Source organism: Cuculus canorus, chromosome 3 (assembly GCF_017976375.1).
Source record: "Cuculus canorus isolate bCucCan1 chromosome 3, bCucCan1.pri, whole genome shotgun sequence".
In the NCBI taxonomy this organism is placed as follows: domain Eukaryota; kingdom Metazoa; phylum Chordata; class Aves; order Cuculiformes; family Cuculidae; genus Cuculus; species Cuculus canorus.
Window position 1 is genome coordinate 101,405,892 of NC_071403.1, and position 26,750 is coordinate 101,432,641.

The 26,750-nt window shown below is 50.6% G+C and overlaps 1 protein-coding gene across 11 annotated transcripts; it reads left to right on the plus strand.

Moving 5' to 3' along the window:
- The first annotated feature begins 332 nt into the window (after positions 1-332).
- On the plus strand, positions 333-23,654 carry VEGFA (vascular endothelial growth factor A). Of its 11 annotated transcripts, XM_054062317.1 has the most exons (9): positions 335-1,294; positions 7,017-7,068; positions 12,193-12,389; positions 14,135-14,211; positions 14,623-14,655; positions 14,813-14,959; positions 17,396-17,467; positions 18,605-18,736; positions 21,016-23,654. In XM_054062317.1, exons 1-9 carry the CDS (start codon positions 1,229-1,231, stop codon positions 21,035-21,037), a joined length of 798 nt encoding a protein of 265 aa, XP_053918292.1. In that variant the 5' UTR covers positions 335-1,228; the 3' UTR covers positions 21,038-23,654. The 11 variants fall into 11 exon arrangements, with proteins under 11 accessions (XP_053918293.1, XP_053918296.1, XP_053918297.1 ...); XM_054062318.1 differs by lacking the exon at positions 18,605-18,736 and having other exon boundaries at positions 333-1,294; XM_054062319.1 differs by lacking the exon at positions 14,813-14,959 and having other exon boundaries at positions 337-1,294.
- Positions 23,655-26,750: the final 3,096 nt, after the last annotated feature.

Sequence of the window (26,750 nt, forward strand, 5' to 3'; positions counted from 1 at the left end):
CTTTGGAGCAATTCCCACGGGCAAGGTGAATTTTGACCCGAACGTGCATCCATCGGCAGGGCAGAAAGGCTGGAGGAAGTGTGGCCCGTGGGGCGGCCGGGGTGGGTGTAAGGGCAGGAGAGAGGGAGACTGGGGCGAAATGCGGGACTCGCGGGGGGCTGCGGTCCCGATCGGGGCTCGGGGGCGGGCTGGGGCGCGCACCCCGGTTTTTTTCTACCTCCGTGGCCTTTTCGCTCAGCGCGGAAAAGGATGGATGGGAGGGGATGGAGAGAGGGAGGGAGGGGAATCGCCGGGGAGGGTGGGACTTCGCCGGAGCGTCTCTCCCCGCGGCCGCGCCGAGCAGTTGCAGAGCGCCGGCGAGCGGGCGGTGGGGCGGGCGCTGCGCGAGGAGCGGGCGCTGCCGGAGCCGCCGCTGGAAGCGCGGAGCGGGGCTGCCGGGGCCAGGAGCGCACGGCGGGGGACAGCGCGCCGCGGGAGCAGCCCTCCCCGGCCACCGGGACCTGCTGTTGGCTTTGCCGCCGTGCTTCATCCTCTCGGTTAATTTATTTTTTCCCCACCTATACTTTGATCCGCTGGGATTTTTTTTTTTGTTCCCCCCGCTTTCCCTGCAGAGCCTCCCTCCCGGCTCAGTTCCCTCCCTCTCTAGACAGTTTGGATTTTTTTTTCTTTTCTTTTGATATTACTATTCTGATTTTTTTTTTTTTTTTTTTTTTTTTTTTTTTTAAGCGGTGGACAGACAGAGGGAGAGGGAGGCAGAGAGGGAAACAGGAGGGGAACGCTCTATTCATCCCCTCCGCCACCCCGACTTGCGGAGAGGGGTTCGGCGGGATCAGCCCATTCCAACCCCAAGCCCCGGGGAAGGCGACCCGGGCTCCGGGAGCTGCCGCGAAGAAGGGGGCTGCAGGAAACAAACAAACCAAACCAAAACAAAAAACCCCAAATCAAAACAGCAACAAAAAAGAGATGCATTGAAACTTTCCGCGCAAACTTCGGCGTGAGTGCGCGAAACAGAGCGAGGGCGGCGCGGGTCCCGCCTGCCCCGGGAGCTCGGGGCACCGACAGCGGCACCGGCGGAGCGCCGGGTTTATGGAGGGGTGAAACCGGACACCCCGAAGAGGAACCCCCCTTTTTTTCCCTGAAGTCCCTCGAAGCGCCCGGCCGGCGGCACCCCGGGAGGAGGAGGAGGCAGAGCGCGGCGGGCCCCGCTCCGCGGCGTGTGCCGGCAACCATGAACTTTCTGCTCACTTGGATCCACTGGGGGCTGGCGGCGCTGCTCTATCTGCAGAGCGCGGAGGTGAGCGGCGGGGACGGCGGCGGGACGGGGGCTTTTGAGCCTCGGGGAGGGGGGGGCGTCCGAAAAGACTTTTTTTTTTTTTCCCCGTAACCTCTTTTTTTTCTTTGTGTCCCCCCCGCTTTGCCTCCCACCTGCGGGTGGATGCTTGCCGCGCACACACGTGCGTGTCCTGTAGCGGGGGGGGGGGGGGGGGGCGGCACGTGTGCGCGCATCGCTCGCCCCCGGCGCGGGGCATGGGGGGGTCCCGGCGGCGCCGTGGCCGGGCAGGGTGGCAGCGCGCTGGCTTCTTGCATCAGCCTCAGCCTCCCGTTCTCGGGTCTCCTGACATTGCAAAAGGGTGTTTCGGCCGTGTATTTGCCTTGGGTCCCGGCGCGGGTTCGTGCCGCCGAGTGGAGTTCAAAATACCTCGCTGGAAAAACAAATAGAGATCAAAGACGACAAAATGGATCCTGAATTTCTTCCAGATTGATTTTCTTTATTTTTTTTTCCCAAATGCATATCTCCCGCACCGAGATTACAAAACCGCGCATTTTTCTCTTCTCTTCCTCCTCGGTCACTTCTACTTTTGCCTCATTGTCATTCCTGCGGCATTAAAAACGAACTCTTCCTCCTTTTCTTTCTCTATTATTTTTTTTTTTTAAGAGAAAAGAAAGGCGGCTTTCTGTGCAAAGCTGTCCTATAAATCTATCCGTTTTCTAAAGAGTCAAGAGGGCTGTGTTGCCAAGAGATACTAGGGGATTTGGACAGAGTGCCCACGTGAAAGTGGCTGTTCGCAAGGCGGGCATGGATTACGATCTAAAGGCTATAACAGGTTAGTTCTGTCCTGCCATTTCTCTTGGAAAGAACGCGGGCCAGGTCATCTCCAACAATCGTGAAAATAAGCGTCGCTTGCAAACTAATCAGTTATTCACATTGTTTGCTCAGTGCCGATGCTGGAAGGTAACTCCTCAGTTAGGAGCCATTTCAGCTGTAACTGAAGTCATGCAGGCACCGCACGCTTTGTTTCTAGCCTGTTATATCTCTACTTTCTTCAGTGACAGCCGCACATTAGGCTGTGCTGGATGGGAACGGAGGCGCAGCTCTCACTTGAGCGTGGCACAGAGCAGCTCCATGCCGCCTGCCTGCCAGATTTGGCTCTTGGGACAATTCTTTTCGTTCTCCAAGAGTTTTTCCACTGTCATCTGTAACGGGGGTCTCTCTGCCTCCCAGCTCCTCAGTAAGCTCTTAGAGTAGCGTCTATTCCCCAGCTATAAGTTAGACAACTCTGTATCGGGCTCTAGTGATGATATCCTTTAACCCTCCCCTTGCTCCTTCTCCCCTCCCCTTCCTCTTCCCCAGAGGAGGAAACGGCCGATCAGGTAGAGTCCGGTCTGTCTGTCCTCAGGAGTCCGTAAAAGCCTCGTGCTGCCTTTTCTCCTTGGCAGGAGGATGGTGCCGATGAGAAAAGAAAGCAGATAACGGTGGGAAAAAAAAGTAGGAAGGAATTACAGGGTGTCGGTGGGGTTAGGGGAGAATGTTGCAGGGATGGATACATGAGAAACTGCGAGATGCTCAGATAGCTGGGTGATGCGGGCCATATAAGTGCCCAGGCAGACCGATGGTGAGGTCTGTCCTTCGGTTCTGTCCTTATTTGTCCGTTGATTGCCTGAGCACCACGGTGATGGGAACGTTAGAAATACCAGCAGATCTCACGTAGGCAGCTTGACGATGACTTTGGGCATGGCAGAAGGCATGACTTTTCACGCTGGCACTAGGGTTTTGTGCTTTGATGATAATATTTATCTGTACTGTTAATCTGAGTGTTGTGCTGAATAAAACCTATCTAGCTAGCCAGGCATGTGGGAGAACATTAAATAAATGCCCTAGCAGAGACAGAGTTGGTAAAGCGAGGTCCAGTGTGTGTCCGTCTGCTTTCGCAAAGGCAAAGAAGGAGGGATGCAGGAATCACAGTGCTCCTCTGGTCAAGGCGGCAAGGGGGTGCCTTCTTACTGAAGGAGTTGTTACGGTTGCTCCTGCAGCAAAGCCGGGGTGGTGAGAAATTGTGTCACAGTTGAGGCAGGGTGGCACTAATGCCACAGGTGTCTGCCTCCACTGGTGGCAATAACCTTTCTGTGCAGGAGAGGAAGGAAAAGGTGGTTTTACAGTACTGCCCTTCCATCTGTTTGCCTGTGCTGAGCTGTGCTGCAGAGTCCTCAGACTCCACGGAGTCAGAGAGTTTCATTGTTGTCCCCTTCCACTCCCCCTTTTCCTAAAGAATGGGGGACAGTTGGCTGTTCCCATCTTCCTCTGTGTGCAGGTCTTGGCAGCAGCCTGGTGGCGGGTCACCCCTGATAGGGGTCTGGAAACTCTTCCCTTCTTGCCCTGGACTGCAAAGGGACCTGGATACACCAGCTGTATTGCCATAGGGAACAGGCAATGGTCAGACACCAAGAGAGGAAGAGCGAGCCTGTGTCTAGACTGCTAATGATCGCACACCCACCAACCTCCCCGCCTTTGGTGTGCCTCTGTGCCAGGCCACAATGGGGAGCCACCAGAACCTGCTTCCCTGGCCCGTAGGCAGCTGGGAGGCAGCGGGTCACCTTCCCAAAAGCCACTCCAGGCCTGTGCTATTAGGACAGGCTCAGAGGAGGAGCGCTCCTTTGGGAGCAGGGGAGAGGGAAGACTCTGCTGACATCTCAGAGGGTCTCACTGATTCCTGAGCAACCCCAAATCCGCTCTCCTGTCCATCCTGCTCTGTGTCAAAGATGTCTTGGCTCCGCTAGCAGCTTGCGGGATTACTGACCTCTGTCTGCTTGTACAATAGAGAAGGAGTGCAGTGAGTCCTGTCCCCCCTAGCCCCCCCGCCTTAAGTAGAAACCGCTGAGAAGAATTTCTAGCGCCTAAGACGAAAAGTGCCTTAACTCCTGTCCCAGAGTCCCTCTCAAAGTGGATGGATTGTTTGTTCCAGTCCTAAACAGTTACAAAGCTCTTTTAATGAGGCTGCACAGATTAGGGGGAGGGGAAGGGAGAGAAAGAGTACTGGTGGTGGTGGTGAGGGGGGTGATGGTTGGAGGGGAATGACTTGATTAACCTTTTCTCTCCCTTCAGAAAATAACTTGCTTCTAACAGGAACTAGGAGAGAAGGCGTACAGGGAAGGTGCAGACACACGGGTGGTATGAGGAGGGTTTATTTATTAGGGAGGGTTTTACTCCACTGCTGGACATGCATTTGCTGTGACCTGCAAAGGGCACAGAAAGTTGCTTCCCCTTGACCAGCCCTATTCCTGAGGTTATTTATCCCACTCTCGAGCCTAGGGCTTGCTTCCACACCTCCATGAAATGTTGAAAATCTATTGGAAGGAAATTGTGTTACAGAGCTGTTGGGTAATGCCAAAAGCCAGCAGAGGAGAGCATGACCTTCAGGCTCCCACCGAAGGGCACACCAGGCCTGCTTGTCCCTTTGAAGGCTTTTGGCTCCCATTGCCCTGTCTGATATGTAGCCGTGTGGTTTATAGTGAAGCAAAAGCCCCTGCCTCGCCTACTGTTATAGTGAACGGGCTTTGAGGGTAGTAGCCACAGGTGAAAAGCATTGTGGAAAAGGCAGAAAATTTTCTTGCTATAGTGAGAAGAGAGCATGTTACTGGTAGTGCTGAGAAACCTTTTGAATGTCTGCAAAGAACTCCCCTGGGAGTGCTCAGAAACTCTCTGCAGGCTTTGTACCAATCTCATTCCCCAGCCTCTTGGGTGGGATTGCAACCCAGGTCTAGGTGAGCGCTGGGAGTGTTCTGGCTCCTGCTGCAACACATCAGGGGCAGGGTGAGGTGCTGGCTGGACACAGGTGAATGGTGGAAGTGTGTGACTTGCTTCTGCTTCCCATCAGCTGTGCACTGCGCGTACTTGCATGTAGGGAGGTGGTGGGTTTGCTTGCCATCTGGGCGGCCTTGCACAAAGAATGGGCAGAATGACCCTCAAAGTGTCTCTAAGCTAATTCTGCTCAGTCTGTTACACTCATTCTGTGTGTGCACCAAAAATCCCTCTGCAAAAGGTCTTTGGGGCGTTGTGACTTGGATAAACTGACTCGGCTTGTGATCCTCTTCCTGTGCTACAACACAGATTGAGGCTTTTCTATCCTTGATGCGGTTTTCTTTTGACCCATAGATCGTCAGGCGCTGAGTGGCTTTGGAAAGCCGTGGCAGCCTTTGCTGCCTCCATTTTGTTTGTGCTGTTGCAGTGACCTTCACACTTCAGGAATGAAACTGTTGTCACAGCACTGAGGTTAGGCACACAGCCCTCTCCTCCCCAGAGAAAAAAATAGATCCACAGTGTGGCTCAGGTCTGGGCTGGTGAGTTATGCCCAGGTACAGTAAGACTTCGGTTGAAATGAGAAGCAAGGAGTTTGGTCAGGAGGGCCTTAGACAAAGGGAACTGTGCACAGACACAAAGAAACGGCTGGGAGAGGGGCTTTTAGGGCTTTGCCATCTCTTTTGCCACCTCCTTTTAAAATCTGACAATGGTGATGCTGCCCTGTGCATGGGGCTACCTAGAGGACCATAGGTGGCAGATTCCTGTTGTGAGCTTGAGGTGGACTTTGCCTGCTCATTTCAGTCCTGTCTCCTGCTACGAGATCAGGGGGCTTTTTCTAGGCATAAATGTAGCATATTGCTGATGAAACAGTATTTTGTGTGTATGTATTGCCATGCTCTTTTTGGGCCTCTGCTGAAAGGCAGCAGGTTCTGTGGCGGGTGGCGTCACACAGGTGGCAACATATCTGGGAGAAGTGAAGAAAGCCAGGCATTTTTCAGTTTGGATTCAGAACAGAACAGCAGGGGGAAACCTGACTTGGCTGGAAAGTTACGTCAGAGCTAAAACCCTCTCGCAGAGCAGGAAGAGTGGAGTTTTTGTTTCACGTGGAATTAAAAAAAAAAAAAAGACTTCCTTAGTAAAGCTGTGTAACGCTTTTCCATCCTGGTCAGGGAGTAGGTTACCTGTCACCATTCCTGCCTGCATCAGCGGTTTGGAAATGCCCCTCGTCCCAAAAGGCAGCAGGAGCAAATACAGAGCTTGGGGCCTTCTGGGGTGTTTTCCTGGTGATCCTTGGGGAGCGCAGGGATAGGAGCAGCGCTGCGGCCGTGCCACGCAGGGGCTGAGGACCCATCCCGCGCTGCCTTCCCTGCCAGAGGAGAGGAAGGAAACCTGTGTGGTTTGGCGGCGCTCCTCAGCGAAGCCGTGCTGTCACAGTTAATCGCCCTGACACCCGGCCAGATACCGACACCTCGGTGGCCACCACTGCTCCATGACAGACGTCTGTGACACTAAAAGGCCAGCTATGCCCTTTCGCGCCTGGCCGCTCCTCTCCCTCCTCTGCCCTCCCTGGCCGAATGCACCTTCACGAGGGCAAACAGAGGCGCCCAGGCTTGCCCACCGTGTCGGCGGTAGAAGCTCACCCCCTATTATTCCATTCCCTGGGCCCCCATTTGCTCTTTGGGTTTTGACTGTAATGAATGAAACCCGAGGGACGGTAATGAATGAAAGCGCTCCCCGAGGGACACGTCTCTCCCTCTGGGGCCCCTCTCGGGCGATGTTGCCCCATTCCTTCTGCTCGGGGCAGTCCCTCCCGGCTCACTAAGGGAAGAGGAGCCCCCGCTGTGCCCGAGCCGCTCCTCCTCGGGGGCTCCCCCTGCCGCCGGGGCCACGGGATCCCCCTCGCACGGCGTTGTGACCGGATTCTCTGTTATCTTTGCAGTTGTCGAAGGCGGCTCCTGCCCTGGGGGATGGGGAGCGGAAACCCAATGAAGGTAAGAGCTGGGGCGGCTTCCCCGCGGGCGGGGGGCTCGGGTGATGTGGGTGTGGATAGGAGCCGGTGCGAAACACTGCCACCTCCCGGGAAGCGGGAGCGGCAGGGAACGAGGGGCTCCGGGTGGGGGGGGCGGGCGGGGGAGGCGGTGCCGCTGTTAACCCCTTCGCGGCTGCAGCGCAGCGTGTCCGCTGCCGCCCCCCCCCCCCCCGTGTGGCTCCCTCCCTCGCCCAATGTGCCCTCTGTGTGTGTGTGTGTGTGTGTCTGGGATGGCGACAGGGCTGGGGTGTGAAGCAGAGCCAGCCCAGCCCGCTGCTGGCTTCCCACAACTCCGAGGGAAAACTGCGTGCGTGCGCCCGTGCACATACACACGCTCATATATATATATATATATACACACACACACACACACATGCGCGCCGAGCACTCACACAAAGAGCTGAGAGTAGCGGCAAGCAGTTTGCTAGGGATTCGCCACAGTGCCGGAGGAAGGGATTTGTCATCCTCGCCACTCGCCTCTTCCCCGGCAGCACTGGTGGTGCCCAGCTGAGTGGCCAGGGCTGATCCCTAAACAAAGGGCAAAGCAGTGTCCCGGGTCTCCCCAGGCGGCCAAGTGACAGGTCTTCTTGGGGGGCAGAAGGAGAAATAGGCAGCCCAGGATGATTTTCCAGAGTTGTGCCTCCTGACAGTCCCAGACACCCCCCCAGTCAGAATGTTACTAAGCACTGTACAGAGCCAGACTTGAAAAAAATGCACCCTTTTGCTGCGGTTGGAGCTAGCAGGGTTAGCAGATCCAGGGGACAGCAGTGTGATCGCATAGGTTCTACTTAATTTGCGACTGGTGGTCCAGTGCAGACAGGACCATTGCCTGGTGAGGAAACAAGGTGGAGCCTCTGCAGCCATTGTGATTTTGTGTCTCTCTGGCTGTCCAAAAAGGTCAGGCTGTGGCAATGTCCTCTGCCTCGCTGGTTCACATGAATAAATGTAGACCGGAAGAGCAGTCAGCCCCCCGGGTTAGTCAGAGAGGCCTCCTGTCCGCTGGAGCCCCATGCGTTGCAGGAGGCTGGCTTTCTGTCCCCTGTCTTCAGTTCAGAAGTAGGGTAAAAGGGCTGTGGACTTTGGAGCCTTCAGGCTGAGGTGATCATCAGCTGCTTTAAGACCATCCTGATCGTGTTTGTCTCCATACCTTCCTACCGGAGCACACCACTCGCTGCTGTGTGGCAGGGTCTGGTGGAGGTCTTGCAGGGTCCCCAAGGGTTGTGACCTCCAGCGTTATTCCAGCTGGAGGTCAGCAGAGGGCTCTAGCATTGTGGGCCCAGATTAGCTTGCTTTTATTTATTTATTTTTTTTTTTAAACTCCGTTGCGATTTCTGTATCTTTATTGGTGTGACAGACTGCATGTGCATTGGCAGAGGTCTGTCCCAGGCAGCATTTGGGATAGGTATCCATTTTGCATGGGTAAAATTTCTGATTTGCTGGCAGGCTGCTGCCTGTTGTGCTTGACCCTTGCTCCTGCTGAAGTCAACAGAAGAAGGTTCAGTGACTCCAGAGGGATCAAGATGGAGCCTGCTGTGAGGCTTATTTTGGTAACCAGTCTTCTGCTGTTGGTAGAAAAGAGCTAGTCTCCTCATCTGTGCCATTTGTTGTGTCCGATTGCCTTCCTGAGGAGGGAAAGAATCAAACAGAATTTAATTCCCTGTCACAAAAAGGCTGATGGGATCGTGGGAGAAGTTGATCTGGCAATGTGAGTGATGAGACTTCAGTGCTATTGCCTTGGTGCTATTTCTAGTTCTGTGATGCAGATATATCTATGAGCTAGAAATCAGGACTCTTGGCATTACCTTCCTGGCTCCGCTTTTGTCCTGCTGTATGACCTTGGAGATTCTCTCTCAGCACCTCAGTTCCTCCTCTGTTCCACAAGGAAAGTCTTGTAGTTCCTTCCACTGAAGCTCTTGTGGGCTTCGGGGCTGGGGTGGAAAGTGATTCTGTGTCATTGGCCATCTTGTGCTTTCTCTGAGATGTTGAGTTCTGACAGGTTTTTATTTGGGGTGGACTTACTCTGGTTGGAGACTGTAATTTTAGCTTCAGCCCCTACCCTTTTGTGCTCAAGAGAGCCCTCCACATGTTGTGTGGCACGGGAAGTTGTAGAGGAGTCAGACAAACACTCTTTGTTTGTTCCACGAGAAAAGATTTTCTGGTATAAATAAAGGAAACCACCAGCACTTGTGGCTGCACTTTTATTTTTAAAAGAACAGTGTGTCTGTATTGCTGCTAAGCCATTGACAGGGAGGGAGCAAAATGATCATAGACTTGCTTCTTTTCCAGTCTAACATGTTCCCACTCGACTGCTCCAAATTTGGACTTAATCCTGCCTGCTGTGGCTGTGTCTGCCCTGAAGAGTTAATGTGGGCCCTGACTGGGTTTTAACCTTACTTCCCCCCTCTATTCACAAAGAAGAACCTCTGACTCAAATCTGGAGGTGTTTTGCAGGGTAGGGGTGTGAGTTAAATGTGGGATTAACTTTTAACATGGGCTGAAGCCCAAATTGCAGAAGAGGAGCAGGCCAAGTGGTGTTAGTCCTTCAGTGACCTTCCTATGTTTCCCCATGAAAGACAGACCTTCTCCCGTCCCTGACACAACCAATGGAAAGGAAGCACAGACTGAATCAGCCCAGCAAAGTGTGGAATATGACTCCTGGTACATAGGAGTAAGCGTAGGTATGGTAGCAGGGGCAGGGCTCTGCTCTGAGGTTGACTGTACCTCAGTCATGTGCTCCGGTTTGGGTGCTAACTGTGCAAATGAACTATGGAGCATTGCACAGTCTCTGTGAATACTGTGTCCAGCAAAATCAAGGTAACGTGCCTTTTGTGGCAGGATCTTCTGACTGGTAGCTGGAGGAAGATTCCTGATTTCCTTTTCAGAAGCTGATTCAGACTTTGAAAAATCATCACGTGTTAAAAGTAAAGGCAAAACCTCCCCAGTACTTTATGGGAAGATTTGGTCCTGTCACATCTCCCAGATCTCAAGTGTAGTCATCAGGGTGCAGCCTTGAAAGGGGAGGCTCTGCAAAAGAAGTGGAATGTGCCGTTCTGTGGCCAGTGTGTAGTCCGGATTCTCTGGTGTAATCCAGCTGCTTGCGCAGCACAAAGATTTAGAAAGTGTGGCAGACATGAATCAGTTTCACTTCAGTTTTCTACTCTGTTTTGGTTTCTGCCTCCTTTATGCCCCAGAATACTGCAGTGAGCAGCATTTGATCTGTGCAGGTAACTGCCGCTTTCCCTCCATCTTTTCTTCCCTCCCTCCCCTTGACATAGGTCTATAAGAATTTTTATCCAGAACTCTGCCTTTACTGCCAGAGTTCCCAGATCCTTTCTGCTGGCACAGTGTGAATAATCAACAGTGCAGTTCAGCAGCTGTGATTGTGCTTGCGGAATTTCCCACATATTAAATTGTTCAACTTGTTGGAACATAGGTGGTGACTAAGGTCACTCTAAAGGGGAACTCGAAGAACAAGGTAGCTGCAGAACAGATAGGAGAACAGGCAGGAGGCATACTGCAGTTAGAAGAGGAGAGAAGTGGAAGGGAAGGGACAAGGAACAGAAACATGCTGTCTTCTAGACGAGGGATACCAACAGGCAGTCCATGCCTGCCAGGCCACATTTCCCTTTCACAAGCCACTTTCTCTTTTAATAGCTGCTCACGCTGTCTGACACTTCAGAGTCCCTGGATGGAAGCTCCTCCCTTCTTGTACCCACTCTCAGCACTGTGGCACTGTCAGCTCTGCATGACCTAGAATTAACTTTCAACAATTAACTGCAGGCTGCGAGCTCCAAGCCCTGCAGCTTTTGCATTTTTGTGGCAAAGTAACCTTTATGCCAGTTTGTCACAAGTTCAGGGAACTTTAGAAACGCTTACTGGAGACCATTTTTTTCCATGATGCAAGCAGTTTGCACTTATCACTCAAAGTTATCAACCTGGGTGCTGTAGGACTCTGCATACTGTACAGGTGGATCATTATAGTGCATAACAGCATGGGGCAGGTACTATCTCTTTGTGTATGCTCTTATCCTCTGCTCCATTTGAGACATCCTCCTTTGCCTGTGTGCTCATAGAGCTAGGAGGCCTGGAGGGCTCCAGGTACTCACTGTTTGCAGAACTGTACTAGCAGCTGGGTTTTGTGCATGTGTTCTTATCTATCCTATCTCTCATCTCCTTAAATCTCTTCAACCCTTGACCAAGCAGCAAAATGAAGCTTTGGTAAGAGACTGGGAGGCATTGAGAAACACTTGTGAAATCAGTGCAGATCGCAAGCTCCATTTGTAGGGAAGGCAGGGGATAATGGCAGATCCACCCTGTTCCCCCTCCCACGCTGCCTCATTGAGGTTCAGTAGCCAAGTAATGTGGTCTAGTTAATCCTGGCAGTGTTGTGGGCTTGCTTTGAATCTTTTAGTGGGTGGCTTGACTCCTTGGTCTGGGGAAGTGATCAGTGTGGAGGCGGGGAGGCTGTGATCTGTAGCAGGTGCTGCCATCATTCTGAGGTGACCTGTTGAGGTGGATGTTCTGCATGGGCAAAAGACGTAGGTCACAGGAGGAGTGACAATATATGGATGCATGGCTTGGAACGTTCTGCTTGTTCTTTGAAGTGTCTCTGTGTTGAGGTCTGTAGAAAAGATGCTTCTGGTTTATCCCCTTGCCTTCTAAACCCCACTAGGACATCCACTGGATGTTTTAAAGGGGGTAGAAGGAAAACTGGCAAACTGCCTTAATCTTCAGATCATTTGCAGCGGACTCAGGTGCTTTGTGACTGAGCTAATATGCATGGCGGCAGCATATCCGAGAGTATGGGGGATAGTGGGGAAGGAGCTTGAGAAGGAGACACCTGTGCTGTTCTCTATCTTGCCTCTGCTGAAGGAGCTATAGGAAGAGATTGCCTCTTCCCTACTTGATTTGTGCACGTGCCTGTGTGTGTGTGTAGGACAGAGATAAAGGACTCAGGCCTGCAAGATTGTTAGTGAAGGCCATAGGGTAGATGTGTTGCAACTGTTTGGCTCATTTTAAGGGGCGAAACACTAGACATTCTTGAGCTAAGTTTGCATTAACTTATTCCCTCCATTCCTCCTTCTAGTTATCAAATTTCTGGAAGTCTACGAGCGGAGCTTCTGCAGGACAATTGAGACCCTGGTGGACATTTTCCAGGAGTACCCTGATGAGGTGGAGTACATATTCAAGCCATCCTGTGTGCCTCTGATGAGATGTGCAGGTTGCTGCGGCGATGAGGGCCTAGAATGTGTCCCTGTGGATGTGCACAACGTCACGATGGAGGTGAGGGTCCAGTTTGCAAGCTGGCATGCTTGAGTGGAAGGAAGCACATCAGCCATCACAGCCACACCAAGTCCGAGGTCCTAGCCAATTCAGAGGAAGGGCAGCTACCCACCCCAGGGAACAGGAGATTGTCGGATCAGGAGGGCTCACCTCTCTCCTGACTTTTGTGCCCAGCATTACACCATGCAGGGCTAAAAGATGAGTTGCTCATGTCTGTTCAAGGCTAAGAGGTGAATTTACTTTACTACTCTGACCTCTCTAATGCCCAAATGCTGTAGATAGGAGCATGCAAAGGAGCCTTTCTGATGCTGTTATCTCTGAAGCACCAAAGGACATGCCTCCTGGGCCCGTGCTCCACCTTAACTCTGTGTTTGGTCCACACAGCTGTTGCTCCAAGGCAGCTGAGCTGAATAGTGCAAAAGGGGAAAGGCTGTCTGTACTCTCTCCTGGAGGGCATGTGAGGTCAGCCTTTACCAACAGAGCAAGGGATTTGGGTCATTAGCTACATTGGCACAGCAGGGGTGGAAAGGGGCTCTAAGAAACACACTGCTTCAGTGTCAAGTGGAAAAGCCTTCCTGCCTCTGGGCATCCTCCTCCTTTGTGTGAAGGCAGCTGAATTAGTTCCTTGGAAGAGACAGAGATGGCTGTGATAGCAATGGTTGAGCACATGGGGAAGTTGCAAACTCTGCTTTAAAGAGCTTTGTCACTGCCCTTGTCTGCTGGCCTAGATCCCAGCTTGCATCCACAATGGTGCTGGTGCCCATTGCCCTTAACCCATAGCTCCCTCACCTACTTTTCTCCCTTAACCTCTTGAATAGCCACTGTAAGTGCTACTATCACTTTTTGATGGGAGACACGGAGGATTGCAAAAATCAGCAAGCTCTTTTTGCTTGTCATTTGAGCTGTGTTTGAACTCTGGCGGAGAACCTATCTGTGCCCTTCCATGGTTCCCCATACTGCTTTTCCACTTGTAGGCTCCAGCCTGGGCCAGAGCATACTAGCATGGTGTAGCTAGGGATGGTTTTCTTCCTACCATTCCTTGCTGAATTACAGTTATTGGCTGGTGTGCCTGCATGCCTGTAAAGGGTCAGAGGCAGTTGAGCAGACCTCTGTTGCAAGTGCTCGAGCTAGTAATCCAGCCTGGTTCTGGATTGAGAGACTGTGACCATGCATGCATAGCTTCTAATATAACTTTCCTGAGGCTGGGGGATGGGCAGGACTGGGGGACTCTGCAGGGCTATTTATAGCACAGAAGACCAGATTTACTTTGTGTGTCAAGTCATTGGGAAGTGAGATGTCAGCTGGGAAGGAGTGGTGGCTTAGGGAAAAGGAGTCAGATGTGAAATTTTTGCTTTGGGCATTGGCATTGGGCTGAAGCATGCTTTTGGGTGAGAGTAGGATGGATGCTCCATTACTGTCTCTCTAGCATTGACCAGGGACGGCTCAGTGGGAACCTTGCTGTGATGTTATGCCCTCTCCCATGCCTGTCTCCAAGGCAATTCACCAGTGCTGGCACCTTGCATGCACGGGCAAACAGAGCTTTGGCACGAGTCTGGTGTTGCTGCTTGTTTGTGATCAAAGGCCTTCCCTGACTGGGAGAGGGGGCCTCAAAGCCAGCTCATACTGTGCCATGCTCTTTCCAGAAGCACCTGGGCTGCAAATGCTTTGCCGCGCAGCAGGCTGATTTGGAGCTGTGAATATAAGTAGTGAATGGGCAGTGACCCTCTCTGTTTTTTTCATTCCAGATCATGAGAATTAAACCCCATCAGAGTCAGCACATAGCGCACATGAGCTTCTTACAGCACAGTAAATGTGACTGCAGGTGAGAATGGAGCAGCTCTGGTTCCTCTTGCAATAAACTTATTCTGAGCCTTTCCTGTTTTCTGCCATTGGGTTGGGACTGTTGTCCAGAGGCTTCTGCAGTCTCCTCAGTTGGTTTGCAGTGGGATGGCTGAGCCTGGGAAAAGTCATTTGGTGGTGAGGTTCCTCCATCTCTAGATATCACAGGTGGAAAATGCTAGCCTGCAGCCTGGGGTCTTTTGGCACCAGCTGCCAGCAAGGTGCAACAAGAGAGCAAACACTTTGAGAAGTACCACTTCACCTGTGCCATAGGCATCCTGCAATGCCAGCTGTATGTGTCCTTCCCTGGACTTGGCAGGAACTGGGGATAATACTGGAAGCATATGTGGTAAGCTCCCTTCTAATGAGGCGTTTGTTCTCTCTTCTTCCACAGACCAAAGAAAGATGTCAAAAACAAACAAGAAAAGTAAGTGGCAAGCCTTTCCTCCTTCTCTTTTGGTGGTTGGTTGGCATTTCCTCTCCCCACTGCCCCTTGCCCTTTTCTTTGGTTGGAGATACGCTGAGAAGTGTTTTTGGAAATGGCATATGGTAGTGCATGGGGCGACACTCTGAATCCGTTCCAGGTGGGCACAGAAACCCAGATCTGATGGTCCTTCCTTCATACCCCAGACCTGGAGCTTGCATGACCCACGGCCATGGCAGTCATTCCTAATGCTTTATCCCGAGTCAGGGAGGTCCCGTCGTGTGTGTCCTACCAGAATGGATTCAAGGTGCAGCCCCCATTCTCCCTTCCCTCTTCCTGGGGTGTTTCTGATTACTGCGAATAGCTGCCTTTCTTTATTATTAATTTTTTTCTTGCTGCTTGAGTGAGTACTTGCTGGCTTCTTTCACAGCAGCTTGGGTAGGAATTCCGCTGGCTACAGGGAGAGATGGCAACAGAGGCCTGGTGGAGGCAAGACTGATGCCATGCAGGATGTGGCACTGGTTTTGGTTGGGTGGAAGCCTGGGAGGGCATAAAGGGAGGTGGATGTCCTAGCTGGTTTTTGGTGGAAATCTTCATGAGAAGTTTTTTTCAGTCTGAAGGATTTGCTGTGGTGAGCTGAAGGAGTTAAGGCACGACCTGCCCTTTCCTTCCTCCTCAAAGTAAAAAGGTTGTGAAAATAGAGAAATAAGCTCTCGTCCTGCAGTAGTTGCAGGGACAATCACAAGATATTGAACAACATTGAAAAGAAAGAGTGACCTCTCTGGGTGAGAGGGTCAACTGGAGTGCGCATGGCTGGCATAGCAGCGCTGCCTTTTAGAGGTGTGGAGTTGGAGAGGAAGGGGCTGAATATTGGGAAGTGAGGCTGAAACAGAGACAGAGGGAGCAAGCGGGAGAGTGAGAGAACTTTCAACCCTCTCCTGGTGGTTGTACATTTCTAGCTGCCTTCCAGCCTCTCCTCCTCCCCCTGAAAATCTGCTCCCAGCTGCATTGGGCTGTGTGCAGCCAACACTCCTCTCTGTGCGGGGCCGTGTCGGGAACGGTCTGTCTGCGTGGCTCTGTGGTTTGAAGGTGTGCAAGAGTTGGGTCTGTGTGAAGCCTGCGGAGGATGGGGTGCCGGTGAAGCAGCCAGCCCGGACTGTGTTGCATTCCCTTTCGTATTCTAACAGCACCTTACCTGCTCTTTGCTGGCTCTGCACTCCCTGGGGAAGGAAGGGAAGGGATGGGAGAGATTGATGTGGTTTGATCTGTGCTGGATTGAAAGTCCTGTTATATTGGTGCCCCTCTCTTCCCTTCAGGTCGACTTTCTTCCCCTCACCACCTCCCTGTGACTCCTGACATATAGGGCAGAGGCTGGGAGCAAGTTGATGCTCTGATACTCATTCCAGTGAGACAACTTGAACAGGGCCTAAGAAACACCTATGGTGCTTTCCCTCCTGTCCCCACCATGTCCCCTCGACAGCTCCCTCCTGAGATGGGCTGTGCTAGGGAGCGAGGGAGCCTTTGCTGAACGGCTGCAATGCTGGGGCTCACTTGCCTGACAAGCCCTGGTGCTTTGCCTAGGGCCTTCTCCTTGCATGTCTCTCCCTTGGTTCTGTGGTGATGTAGCTCATATTGCTCCAGCCTCCCTCCTTGTGCTCTTACTGGCCTGCAGGGATCCATAGTTAATGTCCAGGTCAGCGTGCCCTAGCCCCTGCCACCCTGCCTGTCTGAACTTCTGCCCAAGAGTCAGGAACAGCTGGGAATTTTTCAGAAGAGAGTCAGTGCTTTGGCTCCATCCAGTCACCTCTCTGGCAGATCCATGTAGAAGGTGAGGAGAGGGAGGAAAAGGAGGGAAGATCTGAGAGCCGCTTCCTTGTCGTCTCCTGGGTGTCATAACTAGGTCAGGCCTCCTTCTTTTCCCTTTGGTACTCAGGATGGAGGCTGCTGGAGGGGATATTCGACATCCAGCCGGGTCTCATGTAGTCCTATGAACCACAGACAGGAGGTGGGGTGGGTGAGCAGAGCCTTTGGGCTAGATAGCCCTCTCCCACACAGCACTTCTGTGTAGACCAGGTCTCTTACCTTGTCTATGGGCTTCTGAGGCCAAGACCCATTTGCTCCCATCCCAAGGCAGGATTACCATGAACCCTGCATCGGAGCTGTTGGAGCTCAGCTGTCTCCTCCTAGGCCTGGTGCCAGGCTGTGTGTTAGGTCAGAGCGGTTTCTTCTTCCCTGGGGAGAGCCCTTCCACTCAGTTTGCCACTTGCAGTCACTGTGTGCCCACGCTTGTCACCCGGAATGGTTGTCTGCACTCACTGCGGTTGTGTGATGCTTTCACAAAGCTTTCTTTACCTTCCCCTCACCCCCTGTCCCTTTCCCACTGCCCCTCTCTGGAGGGGGCAGGTGCCCCTCTGAGGCTCCAGCAGATTGGCCCGTGCTGGCAGCAGCCCTGGTGGATGTGGTCTCTGCTGAGTCCCCTGATGTTGCCTTGGCTGTGGGCAGGCTGATTGCAGTGCTGGCAGGAGTGCAGGAGGGCCGGTGAATGTGTGTGTGAGGTGGAGTTCTGTGCTTTGGCCCTGGGACTTGCCCTCCAGTCCTGCCTCATGTGCTTCCCCCCTCCCAGCAAGGCACATGGCTGTATTTTTTTTTTCTCTTCTTCCTTGCGTTTTCTTCCGTTTTCTCTCTCTCCCTTTCTTTCCTTCTCTCTCTCTCTCTTTTTCTGTTTTTTTTGTTTTTCTTCCAGAAAATCAAAGCGAGGAAAGGGGAAGGGTCAAAAGAGAAAGCGCAAGAAAGGCCGGTACAAACCACTCAGCTTGTACGTTTGTGTCCTCTGCTTGTAGAGTCTCTTCCTTCCCTCTCCCCAAACCAAACCGCCTGCTTTCTGCTCACTCAAAATTTCACCTTCACCTCCAAGTCACTGGTGGGCTGCAGATCCTGCAGGGGCAGCGCTGGTGGTGGCACAGCTCTGGCTCTAATTGTGTCTCAGGGAAGGTGGCTTTAGCTTGCTTGGCTCTCTAATCATCAGTGGCGACCATTTGCCCAAGACGTAAGAGCATGGGTGGGTGTGCGAGCACCCTGCACCTCTTTTCCATGCCTGGCGGTTGCAATTCTGTCATCTGCTTTCCCCCACTTGTCTTGTGCCCTCACTGCTACGATGACTGGTGACAGGCAGGCTGGCATCTGCCGTGCATGTGTGTGTGTGCGTGCGTGTGTGCGTGTGTGTGCGTGTCTGGTGGAGTCACAGGCGGAGAGGAGAGGTGGGACGGTGGGAAGCTGGAGAAGGGTGTGCTGGGGAATTGGGAGAGCTCTCTTTTTTTTTTTTCTCTTTTTCTCTGCTGGATTTGGTGGCTTCTCTTTTCCTGTCTCTCTGTCTCTTTCACTCTGCCTCTCTCACAGTGGTTCACAGAATTCTGCATTATAAATTCATGGCCCCTCCATAGGAGACTCCTAGGTGGCAAGGTTGGGATGGGGCTTACAGAAAGGATGGCACTGCTGGCTGCAAGGGTAAGCATGCGGTGCTGAAGCCCAGCTGCTTTCCAGGGGAGAAGAGACCCTGTGAATTTAACTTATTTAGCTGCTGGCCTCTTTCTACTCAAACAGCCCAGAGAACACCTTTAATTGATACGCCAGTAGCTGGTTGGGACCTCTCACCTTCCCATCCTTGCTTCCTCCTTCTTCCTCCCTCTAGCCTGTGCCGATGGATCCAATGCAGCATTTGTGAATACTGTGCAGAGAGCCTGTTGTCTTTCTCTTTACGCTAATGCAAGGGGGTGCTGTCCTGGGGCTGCCGGGGTGCTGATGGAAAATCCATCAGCCCGTGACGCTCCAGTGGGCAGCATGGGGGCTGTGGGAGGGGGCAAGGGGATTGCTTTGATGTTTAGGGTTTTGCATGTGTATTTTCTTTCTGCTGAAGCGCTGTAGCTTAGACATCTTTCCTTTTGCCTTTTTGCAGTCACTGTGAGCCTTGCTCAGAGAGGAGAAAGCACTTGTTTGTACAAGATCCCCAGACCTGTAAATGTTCCTGCAAATTCACAGACTCACGTTGCAAGTCGAGGCAGCTTGAGTTAAACGAGCGCACTTGCAGGTTTGTGTCCTGAAGGATGAAAGAGAAACACACAAAGAGAAAGAGAGAGAAAGAGAAAGGGGGGGAGCTTGCTTCCTGCTGACTTCTGGCATCAGTGCTATATGATTGCTTCTTTTCTCTGTCCTACGTGGGCCGGAGGGCAGAGGGGCTAACTGAGATGAGGACAGAGTTTCCCTGTGTCAAAGGGCGGCTGAGCGTTTCAGATGTGCTGTCAGGACTTGGACTCGGACGGCTCGCAGGGACAGGGCGTTTGTGTCTATGGTATCCTTTCCCGTAAAACAAGATAATGGAGTTCATGTTGCTGAGATAGCCAGGGGGAGGGTCCCTAGCCCTCTGTACATTATCTGTATGAAACTCTGACCCTACTGTTGGACAAAGACAGATTCTTAGCTGACTAGGATTTGAGCGCCCCTGTCTTCCAATCCCTTTTTATGCAGCTTATAGTCACTTTGCTGTTTGCAGAGCAAGGAAAGCCAGGCCAGGATCCTCCTACAAGGTTGTCCCCACATTCTGCTTTACCTCTTTGTTTTTAAAAGACAAGGAGAGCACCCTGTCCTCTTGCACTGTGCTCACAGTTCCCTGTCCACATCTTGGCAGAGTTGTGATTTGAGGAGCTGCTCTCAGGGCTGTGATGTAGAATACAGCAGGATTAACTCTGTCCCTAGGTGAAGGCAGGCAGAGGTCTGTATTTCAGGTGCGAAGTGGGAGACGCAAAACCACTGTGTGATTAGTGTTTGGTTAGAGATCCATGCTCTACATGTGTCATCTGGGTGGTCTCTGTTGCAGATCATCTGTGGCATACACTTGCAGAAGCTGATTTGTGGTTCTCACTTGAGCGCAGTGTTGAACTCCCATGGGGTGTCTTGAAGTGCACCAGCTGTGTGTGCATCTCTGGTGTGGGATCATCCTACCACCTATCCAGAGAGAGAGAGACATGGAAATGGGGTTGCTAATGAACCTGGGGCTATGACTGTGAACTCAGGCCCCTTTCACAGAAATCTAGGAGATTCCTCCTGTCAAGACAGTGTTGTGGTGGCAGTGGCTGGATTGGAGAGGATAAGGGAGAAAGATCCATGGTCTTCTGGGGCTACATCTTGAGAGAGGAGACATTCATTTGCCTGCCTGGAATTGGCTAAGTGACTAGGGCTGCTACAAGTGGCAAGTGCTTCCTTTAGGTGTGAAAATTGCTTTGTGCCTAAACCAGAGAAGCATTGGTACTGCCAGTGTGGTGGAAACTGCTCTGTATACAGAGCAATTTTCCAGGGTGCTGTAATTTCAGTGGGAAAGTAATTGGTACAGGGTCCAGAATAGAGCAGCTCCTGTAGTTAGATTTCTTCTAGCAAGCATAACTCTTGAAGCGTGAGACTAGATCTAACTTTGGCTTCTTCCCTCTGCTCCTGTTCCCAAACCCCAGAAGAGAGTTTGAGAGGTCAGAAATAAACACAAATACAAATAAAAAGCAACACCCCAAAGAAGTCATGATGGCAGAAAGGATTTACTATTTTTTCTTACTAGTCGCTCTCTGTGGTGGGATAATTTGCATTAAGGGAGATTTCCAGAGCTGGTATGTTGGTCAGAAGAATAGGAAGGAGTCATAGGAATGGGTAGCTTAGCTTTTTCCAGATATAAAGCTGGTTAAGCTGAAGCTCCTCATGCTCTTTCTTGTAGAATTAGAATTGGGCCCTACAGGGGAGGGTAAATTCTCATTTCTCCTGCTTCTTCAGGCTGCTGCTGCTGCTCACTGGTTCTAACTCCTGCTCTTGGCAGCTAGTGGAATGAGAGGCACTTTCTTTTCACCTTCTTGCCTGCATGAGGCCTCGTTGTCTGCACTGCTTCCAACCCAAACAACAGACTAGGTGGAGAACTGAGGGACTATGTTTTTCTGCATGCATTGCTTAGCTTTGTTTTTCTGTGTGTTTGTGTGTATCTGTGTGCGCATGGTGTGATATGGTGAGGAGCTTCTGTGCTGAAGCTTCTGTGAGGAAGCCTCTGATTCTGCTCCTGAATTTACCCCTGTACCAGTATCCCTCCCTGCCCTGTCTAGATGAGCCTGGGGGAATAGAATTCATCAACCCACTCGTGGTTTGATATTTTCAGCTGTTTTGCCCCATCTGCACAGCACTTCACCCCACCAGTGACGTCATGTCTTGTCTTAACACCATGTGCTCTTAAACACGTTAGCCACGTCCCTTCCTTCCCTTCCTTGTCCTATTTGCACCCCCATCACAAGCATTAACCCCTCCTCTCTTTTTTTTTCCCCTTCCTCTCCTCTCTGACAGATGTGAAAAACCAAGACGGTGAGCAGCGGAAAAGAAGGGGGAACAGCCCTATTTCTGGAGCCTGATTTCTCACCTGGACAGAAAAAAACAAAACAAAACACTAATCCAAATGAACCCTAAAAATGAAGGATCGGTAGAGCACAGCACTTTCAGTACGGACGATGGACTCCGGAAGGAACATTCCCCAAGGCACCCGCCGCACAGAATTCACCTTTGGGTTTTGAACTGGTTTATTTTATTTTTCTTCTCATGCTGCTAAATAACAGAGCCAGGAAGACTATAGGGGTGTATTTGATGGATTTTCCCATGCATACATATATATGTGTGTATACATGCCTATACATATATATATATGTATATATATTTTAAACCACATCTATATATACATATATGTATATCTTAACCACACACACACATATATATAATATATATATATACTGATTATTTTTTTTAACATTGCTAATGTTATTGGTGTCTTCACTGGATAATACTCGACTGCTGTGGACACAAGCGGGCTACTTGGGGCATAAGAAACAAGCTAAGACTGGACTTGAGTAGAAGCGCTGGGTGTAAACTTCTTAACTCTAACTGACTTGTGCGTCCTCCGCTGTTTCTCTGTAGAGTGTGCTGTACCACAAACCACCTTCTCCTTCCCTGGGACAGGGAGGAAAGGTGATGGAGAGGATGGGCAGGGAGTTCCAAAGAGCGACATCCTAGGGTGTGATGGGTCAAAGGCCAAGGAAATGGCCATCTGCGTGATCAAGGATTCCTCTTCCCCTCTCTTCCCCCAACTTTCGCCCTTAAATTCGTCTCATAACCTGCCTGCCTTGCTGGGACATGGGATGTCAGTGTACATTTTGCGTTGACTTTATTCACTATAGAAACTTTGCCAGAGAGATGTGCTGGCTTTTCTTAAGCATGGTGGGCAGCTGATGCGCACTAACTTTCCATTCAAGGAATTATCACAGGAGTCTAGTTTTCCCGCCCTTGGTGGCTGCAAAAGGACGCAAGGCCTACAGTGTGCTGAAGCAAGAATGGGGACCGGTGCATAGCCACACAGTTGTTCAGCACTGTCTGCTTTCTTCATGCACAGAGCTGCCACTCAAGAGCATCCAAGATGCTTATGGAACATTTCTGGAAAGGGATATTAATCAAAAGTATATACACAGTGGAGAGGGGTGTGTGTGCGTCTGTGAACGTGTGCATTTGTGTTTGTGTGTATGTATGTTTGTGTTTTTATCTCTTTTTTATATATATATATTTATTTTTATACATATATATATATAAAAAATAATATATATGTATGCCAAGATTGAAGGAGGGAAAAAGAAAGCAACTTTTGCTGCCTTCAGTTGGTGTGCCCAGTGTGAATGACCCCTAAGAACGTCAGGTTGGTTTTTTTTTTTATGACGTACTGTAAATATCAAGCCCCTTTTCCACGACTTGGGCTGGGGAATCAGTTGTGAAGGCAGCCGGAATCCCTAAGCTGTGTCTGAGAATCTTGGCTATGTGTGTATCTGCAATATACGCTGTGGTGTATGTGAAACCCACCTTACACACACGTGCACGCACACACACACCCTGAAAGCGTGTTTGTACATCTATGTGGATATATTTAATCTAGTTCTGTGATTAAAATTATTAATAATAATAACAATCAAAAAGGTACTCGGTCTGTGTCAGAATGCTGCCAAACATCATCTGCAACTGAATATTTCAACGCCTGATAATGTACAACACGGAAAGCTTCCGAAAAGACAAGACAGTCTAAAAACAGACTCACAACAAGTGACTACTAACCACTAGGAACTCCCCATCCGACTGATGGCTTTCAGAAGGAGAGAAAACACACGGGTGGGTGCTTGCATCTGCAATGTATAATATTCATGCTGCATCGTGCGCAAGACAGAGGCTTCCGATGGGGGGGAGGGAAGAGAAAGTGTTTTATATACTTATTTAATATCCCTTTTTAAATTAGAAATTAAACAGATAATTTAATTAAAGAGTAGGGATTTTTCAGTATTCTTTGTTAATATTTAATTTCAACTATTTATAAGCCGTACCTCCTTTTTTTTTTTTTTTTTTTTTTTTTTTATTTGTACTGGTTGTGTATAAATTTAACCTTCCTGTTGTCCCGTCCCGTCTCTCCCCAATTGTTGGCAGAGTCAGTAGCATGTTATGGGCAGTTATTTAATTAATTTCTCTAACACCTACCCCTACACATTCCTATTGAGACAAGGGTTAGATATACATCTACATACTATATATATATTTGGCTATGTGTTTGTATATATATATATATATGTTTATGTATATGTGTGATTCGGATTAAATAGACGCTACGATTTTTTTATATATGTAAAAAGAAGAAACAGGAAAAATAGAAAATTCTACATCTTGAATCTCTCTCCTTTTTAATTTTAATATTTGTTATCATTTTATTTATTGGTGCTACTGTTTATCTGTAATAATTGCGGGGAAAAAAGATATTAACACTACATATTGTGTCTAGTGATTTTTTTCAAGATATTCCTTAGTACATATTTATTTTTAAGCAAAGAAATTACAGATATATCTTAAAAAAACGACGACGACGACAAGAAACAAACCTTTTTTTGTATTAAAGAATTTAATTCTGAGCTTGATTTCCTTTGCCTTCTCCTTCTGCTTTGCATCCTCATTTTCTTCCGTTGTGTCAGAGACCCTCTGGCATTGCCTCTGGAGGCTACAGGGCACCAGCAACCTGCCAGTTGGACTCTCGGATTTGGACCCACGGGCTCCAAAAGCATCTAGGTACCTAAAGTCTTTTGGAATGAATGGGAGGTAGGCTCCAAAATCAGCCCAAGCTCCCTGCTCAGTGAGAAGAGGGTGGTCTGATGGGCAGGAACGAGGGGGCAGGACTCCAGGGTTCTTTCCCAGCCTCTAATGCCAAGGAGCACAGTGATGGTCCTCACCATAGCTCTGTCTTGTCAGGAGCCAAGCTCCATGTGCTGTGCACTATGTGGACCCGAGCAGATGTGATCCTGATGGAGATTACAATCCATGATGAAAGGAATATTATAAGCCTGCCTTTCACTGGTAAATGACTTGGTGTTTGCAGTTGGAGCAGTGTATGCTACACACTCCCAGTGATGGCTCAGCAAGATCTCACTGTCCTGGATGACGCTGAACAAAGAACTATTCAGCTCTGACTCTGCACATCGCTTCGTGAGGGATCTTGATATTGTTGCATCTTTTGTGATGTACTTTGGGGTCTTTGGGAGGAAAAAGCTCTTTGGAAGCAATGTCCTTTCTTCATCAGCCATGGAGGTGAAAGTATCACATGTTGTCAGTCATCTGGCCACACTGGAAAGGAGCATACAGGATATTCCCAGATGTCTGGAAGGAGACTCACCCAGGTTAACGGAGACCACTGAGTTCATGGCTGCCTCAGTGCTGCTGTTGTGAAGGTAAAGGATCCAGCTTTCATGCAGGGACGACTTAGGTAGCTCTACAAGCGCATCTGCAATCACAACCTCTGCAGAGGGCAGAATGGAGGAAAGAAGAATACTTGAGGAGGCTCTGGTTTGCCTTGTTTTGTAACATCTTCTGGAGTGAGAAGGAGAAGAGGGCCATCCATGAGTGCTACTGCATGAGGAACCTAAGAAGTTTCTGCCCTTGTGTATTCATCACTGGCTTTTGGTTTGTGAGGATCTATGGGCTGTTTTGCAGATGGCTGCTCAAGGAAACAAAGACAGCAAGCCTGCCTTTGGTAGACTGTGTTGTCTCTGCGTGAGCTGGGAGATGTTTACAAGTCATCAAACTGAAAAGATCATAGCTGGCAGGTCAGTGTTGCTCCCCTGGACCGAGCTGGATGTGGAATCTCAGCATAAGGGAATAGATGGATGAAGCAGTGGGTCCCTACTGTCAGTTGCAACATGTCAAACCCTGCCTGCTGGTGGTGGGCTGAGCTGGCTGATCCCAGAGCCTGGAGGAGAAAAACATGCTGCACGCCTCTCTCCTTACCTCTGAGGGCTCAGGAGAAGCAGGACATCTGCAGAACCAGGTGATCTGGTAGCCTCCCACTCCATGAGGCAGTGGTTGCGCTTGGCTGGACAGCACATTTCAGCTGGGACAATACCTGCTCAGGATTCACTTGCTTGTGTCTGCAGCAGAGCCAAGGCAGCTGCCTCGAACCACTGCAGCAAGAACTTGCCCAGGCCAGCTCTGAATGAGGTACCTGGGTCCCCTGGAAGCAGTCCAGCTCTTCTCCTTTGTCCTCCGGGGTGGGGTATGGCTGGGTTGTCACCTCTTACTAGGAGACCGATTGCAGCTCATTGTTGAAAGGGAGCTCAGAAGGGGCTGAGACACAAGAGTGTGGCTGCCCCTCACCCTGCCCAGCCTTTTGCACCTGGCTCACGTGTGCCTCGTCCCAAGGTGAGGCGAGGACATGTGGAACGAGGCCAGGTTGCAGGCTGGCGCTCTGGTTTTGGCGCACAGCCGTTCTCCCTGTACGTGAAAACTTTCCCTCAAAGGCTCTAGTCACGTCCACGGTTTGGTGGCTGGTTAATTAAAATGCTATCTTCAGGCAGCCAGCTGGTGCTTTCCTCGTGCTTGCTTCATTTACTCCGTGGGATTCAAAGAAGTGAGGCACCTTGAGAGGGAGAAAAGGGTGCCCTGTGTAGACACAACAGAAAACCCCACTGGCAATGAAAAAAAAGGTGCTTTTGGTTAGAAACCCCTTCCGTCTTTCCAATTTGGCACCTGCTAGCTGGTTTAACCCCTTGTAGCTAACATGTTATGCTCCTGATTGGGTCTGCAATTCAGCCAGGTTCTGCTTAGGCTCCGCTAACACCTGTGCCTATGTTAGAAATGCCTGTAAAACTTCTGTCCTCCAAGGTGGTCCTGTGGAACATCTTGGAAGCTCAAAAGAAGTCTGTCCCATAGACCATGTTCTCCAGCTGTCTTCCTGGAGGAGTTTTGGCTGTGGGCAGCCTCTCTGTGCTTGGGAGGCCTGAAATTTAAGGCTAGTCCGGATTGTCCAACACAAGGTCTGCAGTCCCAGTCCATGCAGGCACTATGCTTGCTCCTAGCACTCCATTTGGGGCTGGGCGAGCATGGCCATGGCAGCATTGTGTAACCCCACAGGGAGCTGCTGGCCCCCACTGCAGCACCTTATGCTCCACAGCACGATGGAGCCAATAAACTGCTGGCCATACTAGAGGGACCAGGCACTCGTGCCTGGACCTCCAGCCAAGTCCCCGCTGTCTAGTAGGAGGTGGTGAGTTGTGGATAAGAGAGAGATTGTATCGCTTGCTCCAGCAGTGAAGGAGGGTGCTAGAGGAATGTGAAGACTGCCTGACTGCACAGTTGGTGAAGGCTTTCCGTTTGGCTCAGGGAGCTAGGAGGACCCTGTGGGCTTTGTACCACAGAGGGAATGAGGGCCAAGTTCCCTCAAACATCAGTGGGTTGGTGTCTGCATGCATTGAGGAGAGTGTCCTATGATATCTTCCAGAGGTGCAGCTCACCATCTCCTCTGAGGAGGTTACAGGCTTATACAGGCAAACTTGGCAAATGGGCTTTTTAGGCACATGCCACTCATTTACTTGCCCAAGGCTGGCTCCCAAGGCCAAAATTGCCTTCCTATAAGGATTTCTTTCGGCACGCTGCCTGAGTCACTTCTATACATCCAGGCTGAGGGACACATTAGGAAATAACTGCACTTCTGTGCTATATCTGTACATTGTGATATGAAG

Bases quoted from the DNA above. Each gene is read 5' to 3' on its own strand.
- VEGFA (XM_054062317.1), top strand. From the start codon at position 1,229: ATGAACTTTCTGCTCACTTGGATCCACTGGGGGCTGGCGGCGCTGCTC. The intron at 1,295-7,016 runs GTGAGCGGCGGG...TTATCTTTGCAG, and splicing joins TCTATCTGCAGAGCGCGGAG to TTGTCGAAGGCGGCTCCTGC. The intron at 18,737-21,015 runs GTTTGTGTCCTG...CCTCTCTGACAG, and splicing joins TTAAACGAGCGCACTTGCAG to ATGTGAAAAACCAAGACGGT.